This window comes from Serinus canaria, chromosome 6, assembly GCF_022539315.1.
Source record: "Serinus canaria isolate serCan28SL12 chromosome 6, serCan2020, whole genome shotgun sequence".
NCBI classification, from domain to species: domain Eukaryota; kingdom Metazoa; phylum Chordata; class Aves; order Passeriformes; family Fringillidae; genus Serinus; species Serinus canaria.
In genome coordinates this window covers 15550831-15567244 of record NC_066320.1, presented here as the reverse complement: position 1 = coordinate 15567244, position 16414 = coordinate 15550831, and the positions used below count along the sequence as shown (strand labels likewise).

At 47.3% G+C, this 16414-nt stretch overlaps 1 protein-coding gene across 2 annotated transcripts in view; it reads right to left on the bottom strand.

The window, feature by feature from the left end:
- Window positions 1–2687: 2687 nt before the first annotated feature.
- PDLIM1 (PDZ and LIM domain 1) overlaps window positions 2688–16414 on the bottom strand; it is a 43868-nt gene continuing 30141 nt past the window's right edge. The window contains exons 1-5 of one of the 2 annotated variants that reach the window (XM_050976209.1): window positions 13342–14308; window positions 11706–12041; window positions 7872–8026; window positions 4802–4919; window positions 2688–3220 (exon numbers count right to left, since the gene is read on the bottom strand). In XM_050976209.1, the coding sequence (XP_050832166.1) occupies window positions 3034–3220; window positions 4802–4919; window positions 7872–8026; window positions 11706–12041; window positions 13342–13385 (840 nt within the window). In that variant the 5' untranslated portion in view covers window positions 13386–14308 and the 3' untranslated portion in view covers window positions 2688–3033. Of the gene's footprint in view, window positions 3221–4801; window positions 4920–7871; window positions 8027–11705; window positions 12042–13341; window positions 14309–14340; window positions 14532–16414 lie in introns of those variants that run through there. The other variant, XM_050976208.1, reaches the window with a different exon arrangement.

The following is a 16414-nucleotide window of genomic DNA, read 5'->3' as shown; positions in this document are numbered from 1 at the left end:
GCCTGCCAATGGGAAGGAGTGAATTAATTCCTTGTTTTGCTTAGCTTGTGTGTGGCTTTTGTTTTCCCTATTAAACTGTCTGTATCTCAATCTAATCTTGTTAAAGACAATAGTAAGTGACAGCTGCTCCCACACAGCCTACATAACTTCTGAAGACTGATCTACCCTGCTTAACCTGCAGTATGGTGCAAAATCAAAGTAATCATTGTTAAAGTGACGGACTGTGTTTTGTGCTGGGCTGCAACCTTTGTGAGACACTCCCTCTGGCAGGATGCTCACCCACTCAAACTGCCCAACAGGCTTCACATAGAAACTTTTTATGTGTTCTTACATTATTGATAACTTCTAAAGCAGGCAGCTCAGTGTAGTTGCAAGGCTTTTTAACCTATTTTGTTATTGTTGACGGACTGCAGATGCCAACTGTTTAATTCCCAAGGAATCTGGAAAGTCAGACTACAGTGAACACTGCAGTTGTCAAATATTTTGCCCTACAAAATAAAAGATAAATACATTCCTTTTCTCAGTCAGCCACAGCAGAGCATGATCAAAGTCCTCAAGTAACAAATGTGAACTTCCTCGCCTAACCCATTCCCACGTAATAAATTGGATCAACTCTGGTATCCACATTAGAAACTTACACTTCCAGACTTCTACACAGATCTTTTGTAGTCCCCAAGTCCTGCGCCAAGCCCCTGCAGTCAGCGTTGCCAGCTGTGCTGCCAGCCTGGCTGCAGGAGCTCTGGCTGGTACCAGAGCCCATGGCCCTGCACAAAGCAGGGCTTGTCAGCCGTCTGCAGTGTGGCACAGGGTGGGAGGGCAGGGACATGCCAGGCAGGGCCAGGCTCTGATGCCCTTGTCCCCAAAATCATGAGGTTTTTCTGGAATGAGCATTGTATTGTGGACAGACACTTGTCTACAAAATAATGTAGTCACTTTGTAGGCACTGGAGGGCTCCGCCCAGGCTCTGGGGAAGGACACAGAGCTCCAGATAGCCTCAGAAGCCAGCATTTTCCTGGGGGAACCCTGAGCCCCCAGCCTTCTGAGAAAGCAGGTGGTGTGAAGCAGCCACAATCCCACTGCTGGGCAGGAGACTTGGTCCACAATACAGGCAGAGCAGTTTGTGTCTGCAGGGTCACTCCTTCACCCCTGCAGCTCTGTGCTTCCTACCATTGCACCAGCTTATTGTGCAGTCCCTCCTGCTAACACTGCAGCACAGAGAGCCTTTTCCTATGGAAGTGTCCTGTGGAGAGGTGAGAATTAATGCTGCTAAGCAGTAGTGAGGGGAGACATCATCCCAGCAGGAAAAAAAATCCCTCCACTCTCACCTTGAAAAAGAGCTGCTTGTGTTACTCTCTGGAGTTTGTGCAGGTGTGTGCTGATGTGTGCCAACGGCCCAGAGAAGCCAGGCTTTTCCCAGGGATGATCCAAATAAAGTTTGCTGGTTGAGCTATGGCAGCCTCACTTGCTTGCCTCTGCCCATAGAAGGAGCCTGAGAGGATGAACTAAATTTAGCTGGGTTGGTGAACTAGTCCCCTGCCCAACCTGCCCAAAATCTGCACTATTTATCTAAGCACCAGGAGGCTTATAGTCTTGGTGTCAGGTCAGCTTTACCTCAGATGAGGATTGGGTTTGGGGTTGTGGTTTAAGCTTGGCTGTTTTGGTTTGTTAGCTTTTTGGTTTTGGGGTTTTTTTGTTTGTTTGTTAGTGTTGGTTTGTTTTTGGTTTTTTTTTTTTTACAATGCAGCTGTGCTGTGGTGTGATTCATTGTGAAGGAGAGGAAACACAGGGTGCAGCAGTACAGCATTGCTGAACACTGACAGGACTTTCCAGGGCAAAGACATGACCCTGTCTGTAGCTGTTGCAGATGCACCCACTAACTCCAGGGGCCCTGTGCTGGACACAGAGGGCCTGTGTGCAGCCACAAACCCACCCTGCTGATTTCAACCACTGGCAATCATGTTTTAAAGGAAACATGACACATCTTACAAACCATTTATTTTTACATGATTAAGAACGGCCATCATCTCACTTAGAGGTGTGAGAGAAATAACCACTGCAGGCCTCCTCTGTGCTCTACACGGGTGGAGGGTCTGCTCCTCAGGCACCATCAGCCCTTTGTCCAGGGCACGAGGAGCACATGCCCCCCTCCCCACATCACCCCCCAAAGGCACCCTCCAGGAGCTGTGCACAGCAGCAGCACTAGGAGCAGGGTGATGCCTTGGCCAGCCTCATGTGGTTCCCCGCAGGGAGAGCCAGAACAGGGACTGTGGGCACTCAAACCTTCCCCTCTTCACTCTCAGATTCTCTTGTTTCCACCAAGTATTGTGATCATTTTTCTCATAGAGCTTAGTTTGTGACTGGGGAACAAAGGGCCATCTGTGATGATGCAGTAGCAGGAAACACTGCCATGCCCAGTCCCATCATCATGAAGCAGTGCTGGACACAGAGGAAGCAGCTCTTGGCTGCCTTGCACTGGGCAGAGGCCACCAGGCTGCTCTGCAGCTTGGCTGTGCCCACCTGCCCCTTGCTGGGTGCCAGCAAGACCAGCCTGACTCAACTTTGTAAATCACTCCCACTATTCTCCGGGATAAACACAGCCATGCACTGGGCATTTCTTCTGCTGCACTTCATTCTGGGAGCCACAGTCCAGTGCACAAGGAAAACAGCAGAAAACAGACACTTCTAGCTTGTGGATTCACCCCATTTATTGCAGGCAAACAGATGGCAAATAACTAGAACACAGAAAAGTTGTAATCTGACTTTGGCCTCTGATTTTCCTGTGTGATTGATGGCACACTGAAGGGAAAAAAAATTTGTTTATTAAAAAAAAAAGTGAAAGAGAGGATGAAAAGAATGTTGAACAATTAGTGACATCTCATGTGAACAGATGGAGGATTAATAATGACAAGGAAATTCAAAGCTATGCCTAACATTCCTTATTGCAAACAAGATTTTGCAGGGGGTAGGGATAATGCTCTCCAAGGAGAATCAGCAGAGGATAAATCATCCACACTGGCTTTGTGAGCAGCATGTTTACTTTGGGAAGACGGTGACCACCTCGTAGCCCTCTGGGGGAATCACCCGTTCCCGTGCGTGCTTCTCGCAGTAGATCTGGTCTTCCACAAAGAAGTGTCCTTTCTGCTTGAGATTGGTGCCGCAGTCGCTGCACACGTAGCACTCGGGGTGACGCTGCTTGTCCCGGATCTTCACAAACATCCCTCTGGGGAGGAACCAGCACCGCTCAGTGCCCACTGTGTCTCTCCTCCCCAGCCCCCTCCCACTCAGCCCAGACCCAAACCAGTCCCAAAGGTGAAACATTTTCTCCTGCTCCTGACAAGTCAAAGTATAGGCCTTATCTCTGGTCAGGCAAATGTTAACAGCACTTTTAGAAGCACAACATGTGCTGGCATGGAAACTCTCCTCCAGAAAGTGTTTCCTAGCATTGCCTGCATAAGTTACATAGGGATAGTTCTATCACCTGTGGTGGGAAGAATTACTGTGATGGCATCTTTAGCTAGGGGCTGCTGACAGCACAACAGCATTCAAATGCTCAAGATCAAATGGCAGGCAGTAGCTTGACCATCTGGGGAAGCAAAATCCAGGTACAAGCCAACTGGATGGCAAAACAAGTACAGAAATGCAGGGATGAACACTGCACAGCCAGCACTGCCTCTGTGATGTGTGGGAGAAGCAGAGAGACTAGATCCTTGTTTTAATCTCAGACACAGCTGCTTGGGAGCTGCAGTAAACAGATCAGCCAAATGTGGGCCAGCTCTTACTGAAGACCCCAATTCAGCCCAACAACAATTTTCCAGTATTATTTTGTTCCAGTAGCCATCTATCTTTTCTGTAATTCATTAGATGTGAGTGCTATTCAAGGCCTTGTGCTTTTCTCTCCAGACCTACCCAGCTGGTTGAATAATTACAGGGTTTGTCTCTGATTCATATTTTACAGGCTATGGATTGCCTCTCTAATGAGTCTGCTGGTCCAGATGCTCCAGGCATGATGGGACCATGCAATCACAGGGTAGCAGGTCTCAGCAATAATCTGATAGCCTGTGGCAGGCAGCATCTGAAAAATTAGAATTCTTCCATGACAATGCAGGTTTGGCTACAAGTACTTGGTTGCTGTGTCGTCAGCTGTTAAGGGGGTTGCAGAGGAACAATTTGAAGAATTTGAGGTTGAAAAATAGAGTGACTCTAAGACATAGTTTTTCAATGCTGGGTCCCCCATGTGGTTGCACTTATGATACAGCAGCTCTGTATCAAACCCAAACCCTTTGTCTGCTGGAGTTGGATTTTACCCACATAAAGACAAAAATCAGTATGTCTGCATAGACACAGTGGAGGTGTGAGGTCCTACAGGAGAGTGGGGAGCAAAACGCAGCTCTGCAGTCCCCACTGCCTCTGGCCAACAAGGCAAGTGTCCATGCCACGCCTGGGAGCACTGAGACAGGAAATGCATTAAATACACAGGCCCTGAATAAAAAGGTCATTTTGTTTCCAAATGCTGTAAGCAGATTTCAGGTTAGCCAAATACTGCAGCAACAACTGCCTCAAGGTTTGAATCACAGGGACTTGCTCTGGTTTCCACTGATACGGATCTGTAGATGGAAACCCAACTCCTGCCTCACTGCAGGGACCTGCAAAGGTAGTGTTATTAAAGCTGGTGAGAATTAACGTGTCTTGAGTCTCCTGGATGCACTGGATGTGGGTAAGTGAAGGTGTTTGGGTGCACTGCCTCAGCCCCTGGCACAGGCACGGGCTGATCACCTGCAACCCCAGGGACAGGCTTACTTACACAATGCCAGATCCACACTTGTCGCACATGGGCAGCTTCTGGGCATTCCCAATCGATGAGGCCACCTTTGTGGTAGGGGCTTTGACGCTCCTAAATCCAGATGGTTTGGTAGGGTCTCCTGGGGGTGGAAGGAGAGTGCTTCAGAGCATGTGAGATGCGTGGCTTGAGGCTGTTCCTCCCAAGCAGGTGCTCTGCTGCGGTCATGATATTCTTTAACCCCAGCTCTGAGGCAGGGATTCATGCATGGAAAGTGGGCAGGGATTTAGGGATGTGTGGCGAGGAAGGAGAAGAGGGACACAGCTGAACCTCGCCCTGGAAATGTGAGGGCTTGAGATGGTGGGCAGTCAGAAGAGATTATTTTCTCATCTTAAAAGCCCATCAGACTTCAGCTGATGTGTCTCACATGCACAGATGCACAAAGCAAAGCAAAGCCTGAGCCTTGGCAGCACTGGAGTCTGCCTGATGTGTCCTGATCACACAGAGTCCAGCTGATTCCCAGATTTAAGCTCAGAAAGAGGTGGGTGTTCTGTTGGGAGGACTGGCAAAGCCCTTTTCCAGTCTGCTGTGTGTTTTACAGTGGAGTTGGTTCCCCTAAGACTCCTAGAAGATTTGGTTAACAAACACCTTCTTGCAGAGCCCTGGGACACTGGGGATAACCTTGCACTCCCCTGCTATTGCATAGCATGCTCCATGTATCTCCCTATTGCAACTTCTCTGGGGCGGGGAGGCCCTTCTCTCCTACAGGGCCTTTGCAGGAGACATTGTGCTGACCTGGATGCCTAAATCAGCAGTGGATCCTAGAGGTGGAATACGAGGCAAGCCTTTAAACATCTGCAGGGAAAAGGGAGCCTTTTATAAAATGACACCAATGATGAGACTAATCTCATCTACATGACTTTTCTAAGGGGTTCGACACCAGTTAACAAGGAGGCTGCTGAGACTCCCACGATATTTCACCAGAAACACCTTGGACTGTGAGGGACACTGATGAAACCCTTCATGCCAGTGTCAAACCAAGAGCACACTTCCAATGGGCATTCCCAGTGCGGGTGGAAAAACCCTCCAAAGACAGACCCCGGTGACCAGCCATGTCAGGGACTCACCACGGCCCAGGGCGGCATCATTGACAGAAGAGGAAAAAGGGGGGGAACTGTGTACCACAGCTGTGGGGCAGGTGATGCTGCGCTGGTTTGCCTTTAGGGCAGCCTTCAGCTCAGAGGTTTACACCCAGCTCTGTGCAGATGCTGGTCCAGAGATTCCCTAACCCTCCAAACATGGCAAGAGCCACCTGCCCTCCAAGAGCTGCTGCAAGTGACCCTCACTGGGAAGCAAGCAGCAGCAATCACATTTTCAGACTCTTTCCTATCACTTCTGTTCGCTCCCTTTGCCTCAACCGGCACTTAGCTCTTATCAGCAACATTGACAACACATTTTTAAATCTCTCCTAATCAAACACCCATGGGAATCTGGAGTATTCCACCAGGCCTTAAAAGACCAGCCACGGCGCTTCCAAACAGCCACATTTGGCTGCTGTGCCTGGCCCAGGCTCTCAGCTGGTGTAAGTGCAGCCCACACAGTCAGTGATGCCCCAAGGGCCTTGTCCCAGCTGGGCGATGGCTCGCAGCTGTCATTCACAAGCCACTGCCTGGAGCCCGGCTGGGAGAAGGCACCATCCAATGTGCCATTTATCACAGGGAATGCCATCCAATGTGCCATTTATCGCAGGGAATGCCATCCAATGTGCCATTTATCGCAGGGAATGCCATCCAATGTACCATTTATCACACCAACAATCTGACTCGCAGCAGTGTGTGTTTGTTTGCTGCTGGCCGAGCAGCACAGCAGGCTGGGCCATGGAGCATTGTCAGCTCACTGTGGAATAATGCCAGAGCCTATCCCGGCCCCCTGTTCGGGCAGGCAAACCTTGTGCCAGAGAATCCCAACAATGCTGCAAATCTTCAAAGAAAGATAAAACAGAGAGGCTTTTGCTTCTTATCTTCTTCAGCACTACTAAGCACAGGGGAGGACCTTAGCTTCGGGAGCAGTCCGGGCTACTCCTTCCATGCAGGAGCTGAACCCTGAGGGCAAGCTGCAAACACTCAATATTTAAAAGATTCTCTCAGGTAGGTATTTTAACAGCATATTAGAGACTCCATGATCCTGGTTTCTTTCTTCCTATTGTTTCCTTATTTCCTTCATGTTGTGTTTCCCTACAGATCCCTCAAACATACCAGCACTTGGCTGATCTGTTTCTCTTTGTGGTATCTCAGCATCAGGCTTTTTTTGGATTAAACTGAACATACCACTGCCAAGGTAATAACACAAAAGACTGGCCTAAGGACAAAAAAAAGGTCATTCTTGGAATTCTTTTCCCATTCATTTATTTTATTTTATTTAAGGGGAGAAGAGAGCATGATTTAGCCCTTAAATAAGTTAATTGGCTTTTTTATCTTAAACTCTATAGCTCCAAATTGTACAAGTCCAGGCCTAAGATCAAGAATGCCAAGAAGAGAGAATTTTCAGAGGTTAAAAGCTATGAACTGCTCACTGTAACCCAGCTTCTATATTTTTACATTCAGCTGCAGAAGGGGATACTTTTTCTTGTGTAGGGGGATGGAGTTCAGAAGCAGTAGGACTCCCTGAAGAGCACTATCTTGTGATACCATCCAAAGTCTTGACTCTAAGATAGTCTTTAGTCAGTGAATACTATCTTAAAGTAGGCAAAACTTTAGAAACAATAGGAGATTTTGAAACTTTAAAAATTCCTTCTTGATAACTAAATGTTGCAAGGGTTAATTTCTGGAGTAGTCACTCAATGATTAAGCAATGATGTGGGCCCATAGACACTGAAGCTAATAAATGAGAAACTATGGAGGGATCAAATTAGTGACAGGGTCTGCAGGTTTCTGTAGAAGCCACCTACATGTGCTACCTTGAACACTCAACAGCTAAATGGAAAATAAAGTTTTAAATGCCACTTGAACACTCAGTAGCTAAATGGAAAATAAAGTTTTAAATGCTACTCAACCCAAAGAACAGCAGAGGGTAAGAGCTCAGATCAGGTACTCACCTTTCTCCTCTGACTCCAAGATCTCTTGCAACACAAGAAATGAAGCAGACTGTCTGGGTGGCTCATTTGACTCTTGATTCTCCTGCAGCATCTTGTAAACCTCAGATTGTTTGTCTATGGCAATGTTGCCCAGGGTCTGGTTATGCTGATCTAAACTGAGGAAGGAACAGAGAATCCTCTTGTTAAATGGATGAAAACTAAAGGAAATCCCTCTAGCAAAACTTTCATGATGCATCACATGACTGAAGAATGAACGTGCAAAGCACACGCATGACGGGAGGCCACGAACACGGAGGTGCTGGGTGTGCTCCGGGTGGGACTGGCACGCTGGGCTGGACTGTGTGCCCACACTGCTGCCTGCAGCTGCTCACCGACTGCCCCTAGCCAGGGTTCTCCCTGCTTCACAATTACCTCACACTCCAGCAGCTAAAACCTGCCCAGGAAATCACAGCTCTGTTAACAGGAAAGTAAAGAATTCATGTGCTGGGATGGGAATCCCACCTAGCAGCTGTGCCATCCACATATGTTCCTTGCATGCATGAACTACCTTATGCTGCTACCTAAAACCACTGTGAATCTCAAACTAAGTTTATTCCATTAAAAAGAACTCTTTGCAAGTATCCTATGAATTGCTTGTAAATGTCACCTTCGTGAAGTAACAGCTGTAGGGTCTAAATAGAAGATTCTCTGATTGGAAATAATTTAGTCTGGTTTTCAAGTGAGTGTTATTATTTCCATCTTCTAGGTGGAGCCCATTTGCAGTATTTTACTAAGGTTAATGAGCAGGTCGAGGGCAGAGATTTCTGCCAGCTAAGGCTAAGCCCTCAGTGCAGCTGCCCTGAGGTGCTGCTGCCACCCCTCATGTCACGAGGGACTTGCATCCTCGACATAGAGCCCAAGGTGCTTCAGGGGCAGCTTTTCACAGCACACAGTCATGAAAAGGGTGGTCATTGTGCCACTCAAAGGGTCTTCGGGGAATAAAAAGGAGTCTGGACGCAGTACCTAAGATATACTCCACATGCAGTGGGTAGATAAGTTAAATTGCAGGAGGATATTTAGAATATCCCTTGGGAAAAGCTTTCCAATATGTCCATTGACACTGAAATACCAGAGGAGATTGTTGTGGACAGGCGAGGAACCTTTAAACTAAAGGATTTGGAAATAGTCCGGACAAATATGCAGTGGGACTTATTTAAATCAGTGGTTTAAATTGCCAAATGCTGGACTAAGGGATGGACTAAAGGACACAGGAAGTTCCTGCCTACCTTGTGTTCTGTAGCTGCAGTAAAACATATATGATAAAATGAAATAGCTGACAAATTTCCTCTGATAGCTCAATTCTATAATGTAGTGTTATAAATGTAAATGGTCTACTCAGTTTCACCATTCTTGCACTCTGTGATTGCATGAAAAGTACATAAACATCCTGAAGTTTAGACTAAATTGCAGAGGGAAATCTTTTTCTCGAGGAGGCAACTGCATACTTTCAATGCCAATGACCGACTGAGTCATCTGGGAGTTACTCTACACAATAAACTCTTCAAACATCAGAAGTAAAATCATCACATGAGTTATAAAATGCTATTTCCATAAAAAGGATTTCATGAAATGTTTCCATCTTTAGCAATTTTCAGCGGAGCAGGAAGCACATTAGACATGCAAACAGTTGAACCTTTGAAGCCTGAATCTCAGTTACTGAAGCTTCTTACCCAAATAAAACAATTATGTGCCTTCTATTAGCAGAAGATGGCCCATTCTCCACATGACATTCATCTCATGTAAACTCATATACTCCCACTGCTCTATCTACCCATAAAAACATTATGCAAGAAGCCTTTCATTGCAGTTTGCATACTAAGAATGTTTCAATAACATGCATCCAAAACGCAGAGGCTAAATAATCTTAAAAAGCATTAGTCAAACAAAGCCATCACATTTCAACCATGCATTGTGGCAGTGCATAACATACAGATCAGCTCTCCCAGGTATGCACCCTATATGTCCATTTGCACATACAAGATGACCAAAAGGCTATAAAAACCATCAAACCCAGATTTGTACCAGCAGAGTAAAATACCTCCAACTGTCAGGGCAGAAGGCTATGCTGCTTAAATGAAACAACATCTCCAAAAAGCATGTGTATCTTTTGAAAGGGCAAGGCCACAGAAATTGTACCTGCAAGATACTGAGTCTCTGTATGCCAGCTGATTTTGGCACACTCACCCTAGGACATACCTTCTGTTACACAGGTACTTTATCTGCAGCAATTGCCAGCAACTGGTGTCCTTTTCTGCGTACATGAGTTCCCTCATGCAGAAACTTTGTAGGGAACAACCCCAACCACATTTATTGGGTCTTAGACTTACATAATTACTGGATCTCATTGCTGTTACTATGGGAAACTTGCAAGACTGACTAATACTTGATCACTGAGCCTTAAATATTGACAAGAAGATAATAAAGACACAACCTTGCACAGTATCTTCAAAAAGCACAATTTGTTTTTTACTAATGCTATTTTACTGTTTTATACCAGTCTATTTTGCAAAGCTTACAAAGGTCTCAAGGCTACAGGAAGGTCCAGTGCTTGGAGCACTCCCTTTTGCCATTAAACAATTGCTAATATCTGGGGCTCCTTTGTGAGCACTATTAGCTCTCCAGCACAGAGAGCTGGCAGTGGGACCAAGCTAGAGCACTGACTTACAGCAAGTAACAGCACTGAGTAACAAGGCAGGAGTAAATCCTCAGCCTCCCACTATCTCTTGGCTCCTGGCACATGGCAAAGCTTGGCTGTGTATGTGCAGGGGTAAGGACAGCAGCTTTTCTGCTCTGAAGTACAAGGCTCCCAGAAGGGAACTCTGAGCAGTCCAGGAGCCATGAGATCTGGCTATGTCCTTTTCTGCCCCATGGAAGCCCTGGGATTGACCTCTGTCCTGGGCTTCATGTCACACAGCTGCAAGCTGCTTGGTCACATAGCAGAAGGTTCACAATTCATCCTTGACTGGACTTCTGCAAGACAGATAAATGTGCTTTCCAGTTCACCTGTCCTGACACTGAAGTCCATGCTATAAAACCCAGAGGCTGTCACTCAGAGGCACAGGCCACGGGGTTCCCAAGTACCACAAAGTCGACATCAAACAACACCCAGGCCTTGTGATCCTGAAGCTCACCACAGGTCCTGCAGACCTCAGAGCATGCTGAGCATCCTCCACTCCTTTGGGCAGAGGTAGCCTGTGCTGCAGCAACCTCTGCAGACAAGCAGGGAACACAGACTGTCCCTCCATGTGCCTGGTGATTGCCAGGCTGCTCCAAACTCCTCTGACTGTTGTCAGCCAAAGACGGAGAGCATGGGTGCCTGCTCCAGCCTGAAATGAAACATGCTCAGCACGCACCCATGGCCAATGAAACAAAAGAACAAAGACTGGCAGCACCTGTCAGTCACAAACAACAAAAGTTATTTGAAGTGCAGGAAAAATACCAGCTTTCAGGATAAAGCACTCTCCTACCCTCAGCAAACTCATCTGCTGTGGGTGGCTCCTCCAGAAAAGCCACCAGGTGCTGTCAAGTCCCGCTGTGTGGTTGTGCAGGGGGCAGTGGACATACTGACAGGTTAAAAACATATTTTGGTGTTTCCCATGGTGTTGGGCACAGACACAAGGCAGAGAAATCTCCTGTGAAAAGTCATGCACTGACGTTGGAAGGGTGAAATGTAAATGCTGTTTTCTTGTGACCAGACAATGCCATGAGCCACAGACGGCGACAAGGGACTCGTGGACACTGAAATGCAGATGAGCAGGTGTGCTGAGCTGGCTGCAGAGGCCATGGGCAGGTTACCTGGGGAAATCAGGGCTAACAGAAGAGATCTGCCCCTGCAGGGTGTCCATGATGTTGCTCTGCGAATAGAGCTGCAGGGGAGAATTGAACTGCACGTGCAGCACTTTGAGTCCCGGCACCTCCACTTCCACAGGACTTTTGGGGCAGACCTGGGCCGCATGCTTCAGCTGCCCAGGCCCCACTCGGACCTGGCTGGGGCTGGAGGAGGTGCTGTGCCTGCGCCGCAGCTCGGAGCTCTGCAGAGGATCGTACACGGAGGCCATGGGAGCCTGCATCGCACCCACCGGCGATGGGCGGCTGCCAGCCCACGCGTCCACGCGGGCACTGGGAGGTGGGCTGTTCAAGGTTTGTTCGGGGTATACATTGCCAAATTGAGGGGAAAATGCAGAGGAGGAAGAAAGGAAAGAAGAAAGAAATTAATGAAGAGCAAAGCCAAATACTTCAAGCCATCAAGCAGCTGTAGAATACTGTTTTAAGGACACACCACTGAATACACAAATTTACAGGCTTCTGGCTAATGCTGTGCCTCTGGTCTCACACTCAGGTGTGTCCACACAAAAACTAAAAAGCAAGCCCTCCACTGATAAGCAAATGCATGGATTCTAAAAGCCATGAAGAAGTGGCAGCAGGGGTTTCATTTTACAGTAACTCCCTACACACACTCTTATGGTCCCACTGTCCAGACAAGGAATGCCACCTTCACTGCTGCTCTCCTCAAAGCTAGCCATGGCCTCCTACTGAGGAGTAATCTCACCTTCCATCTCAAACCAGATGTGCTTAGCAGTGAGGCTTCTCCGTCCCCACCTGCTTTGTGATATCAAATCCAGTGGAGATATTTGTTTTTATTTCTATATGTACTACAGCCCTGCATTTATACCACACACCCTCTAAGGATAAAGCATGGACTAGGTCTCCAGTCACGTCACCTGCAGGATCAAGTGCTGGGCTCAGACTGGCTGTGTATCTGCAGGATGCACGATGGGGATGCAGATAAATGTCAGATAAACCCAGAGCAAGGTCAGGTATGTACCAAATAACTCAGTGAAACAGATGGGCAGGAATTTAAAGGCAGCTGGAAGATTGTGTGAAGGGAGAACCTAGACATCCTGTGCTTCTGCACTGGGGAGACTACAGTGGGTTCTTAACAGTAGGCTGAGGTCCCTGGCTCTCACTGAAACCAGCAGTAATTTATTTGCTTTTGATGACTCTGTAAACAAAAGCATATTAGCATCAGAGCCTCAACCAGAGTTTCCCAGCATTCCTTTGCAACTTGCTGTGTTTCAGCAAGGAAAGAAATGCCATGTATCCAAGATGGAGCAGGGCTGGCAATGGATGCTCCTGCTAGGAGGAGCAGAGTGAGCCACAGCCCTAGAAGGAACTCATCTCTTGGCTGATCCCTGCAAGAAAAAGGAATCAGCTACAATTTTCCAGCTACAATCTGCCTGGCTTCCAGGGAGCACTCTCACATGGAGGGGACACCAGAGCAGACTAGGGATGGTCCCTAGTCTGGCTCACTGCCAGGTGGTCCCATCAGGTTAACACAATGTCAGATTTCCCTTGTCCTTGCTCTGCTTTTGCCCAGTCCCTGAAGGAGGCTGTTGAGTCTACCAGAAGCAAATGAAGAACAATTTGTCACCTTGTCTGCCAGCTGCAGCACTGTAACTGCCTAGAAAGGACCATGCTGCAGACTGGGCTGCCAATCCAAGGAGTTAGTTTCACTCACAGGAAAGTCATCAGGCTCGTGTTAAACCACAATCAGGTCTTTGTACCCTGCAACAGCAGAGGCTGAAGTTACTTTTGCCTCCCCATTCTCAAGTCAGAAATTTAATCAAGTATTACCAAACGCACTGGACTTCCAGCTTTTATTACAAAAATAGCCAAAGCCTCGAGTTTGATACTGCTATGCAGAGACTTAGGACAATTAAGCAACCTGACCATCACAGCCAGAAAACTTTCAGGTAGCTTCTGGTTTATGACCTCCAATGAAAGAGAGGGAAACTTTGAAAATCTAGGATAAAATAATGTCTTTGATGAGGCTCAGTTGCAAACACAGAAATGAACAGGCCCTTTTAAGTTTGGGACCCTTTCCAATCTCAGACATAAAATCCCTCACACTGAATGAATGCTTCAGCTACTTTTTAAAACTCCAGTGAAAAGCAAAGTTTGATAATAAACCACAGAAATATCCAAACTAAGGCAGCCTGGCTGTGAATCCCAGGCCAGCTGGGAACAGGGATGGGTGTGCTTCCTGCACTAGCTGGTGCCTTTCCTGCCCAGCATGGCAGCAAAGCCGGCACAAAACAGTAACTTTAGGAAGTGCTTGTAACAAGCTATCAGGCACCTGTTCAGACCAGCGGGCTGGTATGTCATGCTGAACGCACGCGGAAACTGCGTCGGTCTCTGCTAAACAAAGAAACACAACAGCATTAATTCCATGTCTGCACCTCATAAATGTTCCCCACTCCTCCGAGCCCTGTCCCTGGGAACAACATCCACGTTTGCGCCTCTTCTACTTCCGTTGTCCTGAAAGAGAGCTGTTCTTGGTTTAACAGATTGGCACCTCTGCAGTGAACTCGTGTCTCCTGAAGCCTTTCCCTGGAGGCCCAGGAAGGGAGGGGGTGAGGGAGGTACTTACGGCTTGGTAGGCTCCAGGGCCCCGGGTGATGTTTTTGTCTCCACTGCACTGTTGAAGGTCTGGATGTTCTCTGAGGAGTAGAGGCCTGCTGGGCTGTTGTACTGAGCAGTGATCACCCTGGGGGCAGAAGCTGTGGCAGCAGTGAAGGGCACTGCACTCCGATTGTGTGCACTTCCTATGTGCCTTATTTCCTGCATGCAAAGGAGCAGAGGCAACAATCAGAGGTGCTCAGGCATGCAGGTGGATGTGACAGGGCAGCCCCACAGCCACTGCAGTGGTGGCTTTCATGTGTGGTCTCAGCTGAGGAGCAGGTGACCACAATCACCAAAGCAAGTGAGCATCCTCCAGATGGCACGAGGGCCCATCCTGGACGGCTTCAGGATGACCTTCAGGACATTTCAGTGTTGACATAATGGCAACATAAGAGCTCAAAAGCACTGCCAGAGCTATTAGCTCGAGGTGCCACACACCTGGGAGCTCCTGCAAGCCTACAGTAAGCTACAGGACCAACTTCCTCATGCAAGACTACAGATTTTAAGCATTCCTTGCAATTCCTGAGAGCAGGGTTGATTTCTATGGAAAAGCGAAGATGAGGGGCAGAAAGAAGAGCCCCTCTCAATGACATCTGAAAGTTCGGCTTCCTTTAAATAAGGCAACCCAAAAAAGAAGGGATTGGTCATTACTACGAGTGCACTGGAGTATCTCTGCTCCTTCAGCTAAGACCAGGGTACACAACTGTCATTGATGAACAACTTTGGAATTTCTAGACAAGAAAATCCAGAACAAAGGTCTGAAGATGACCATTGTTAATACAAAAGACTGTCCACAGGCAGTGACAGCTAACTTTCAGCAACTTCTTCGGTGTCAGAAGTACAAAATATCACCCAGATGTTCTGTGTTTGCTGCAAATTGGAGGCTTCCAGCAGCAGTAGTGTATACTTAGAAACACAGGCTACAATCTAATAAGAAAAAGGGCAAATCCAAGTTAAATAAGACTTTAGCTAGGACTCTTCTTAATCACAGGCAGTGCTAACAAAAATGAGGACATTTCTAAGCCCTATCACCAGTTCAGCAGGCTGGGAATTAGCAGCCTTCTGGCAGAGATAACAACATCCAGAGCTTATTTCTCCCCAGAGAAGATGCTTGACCAAAGCAAGAAGAAAGTATAATTTGGCCTCACTAGAGCAGGCATAAGAAAGGACTAACAACCACAGAGGTGGCTGAGATATTGCGGGCTAAGAGATGGCACCAAAACACAACTTTTGAAATGTTTCAGCCAGCCATAGAGATTGGGCATGGTTTCAATAGAGGGATAACAGCCAATGGCACAGGATGAAAGGGGGCACTTCTCAGCCGGCTGGGTCCCAGCTCTAACACAACTGGTTCCCACTCCCACTCCAAACAGGCGCTGACTTCTACAGCAATGACGCGAGCTTTTACTGCCCTATGAACATCTCACAGCACTTGTTTGCTGGAGATAAAGTTACAAGATAAACACTCATTAGACAAAAAGTATGACTTAAATCCCCCTACAGATTTTTCTTTAAATCACTTTTTTGACTCCAGACTTCCTTAGGCAGCTGGCTAGCCTTCCCAGACTGACAGATGGGAGTCATTTCACTTCATGGCATTCGAATGCTATTTATGGCACCAAGCAGAGCACAGAATCCTTCAGAGAAGGGCGGCTTGGATCCAAATGCCCTCATGAGTTACAAGACATTTGAAATCAGCGGGGTAGCTCAAGATGTTCAGGTGTGGAGTGACGAGGCTGCTCTCCCACAGCTTTCTGGCCAATATGTATGGATGTTAGCCATTAAACTTTCCCACACACCAAAGGAAAAATGACCCTGGAGTAATTAGCTAATCTCCCTTTGTTGTAATCTCATTCAAACCACATAACAGGACTTGAGAAAATAGTCCTTCCCATGGCAAAAATGTGGATTTTAGCAAAAAACCCCCAAACTTTAGCCTGTATATCAAACCATGGGGAACAGTTATATCAGCACTAAACACACATGGTAGCCCACCATTCAGAGGCCATGAGTGGGAGAGGGTGACAGATGTGCACATTAAT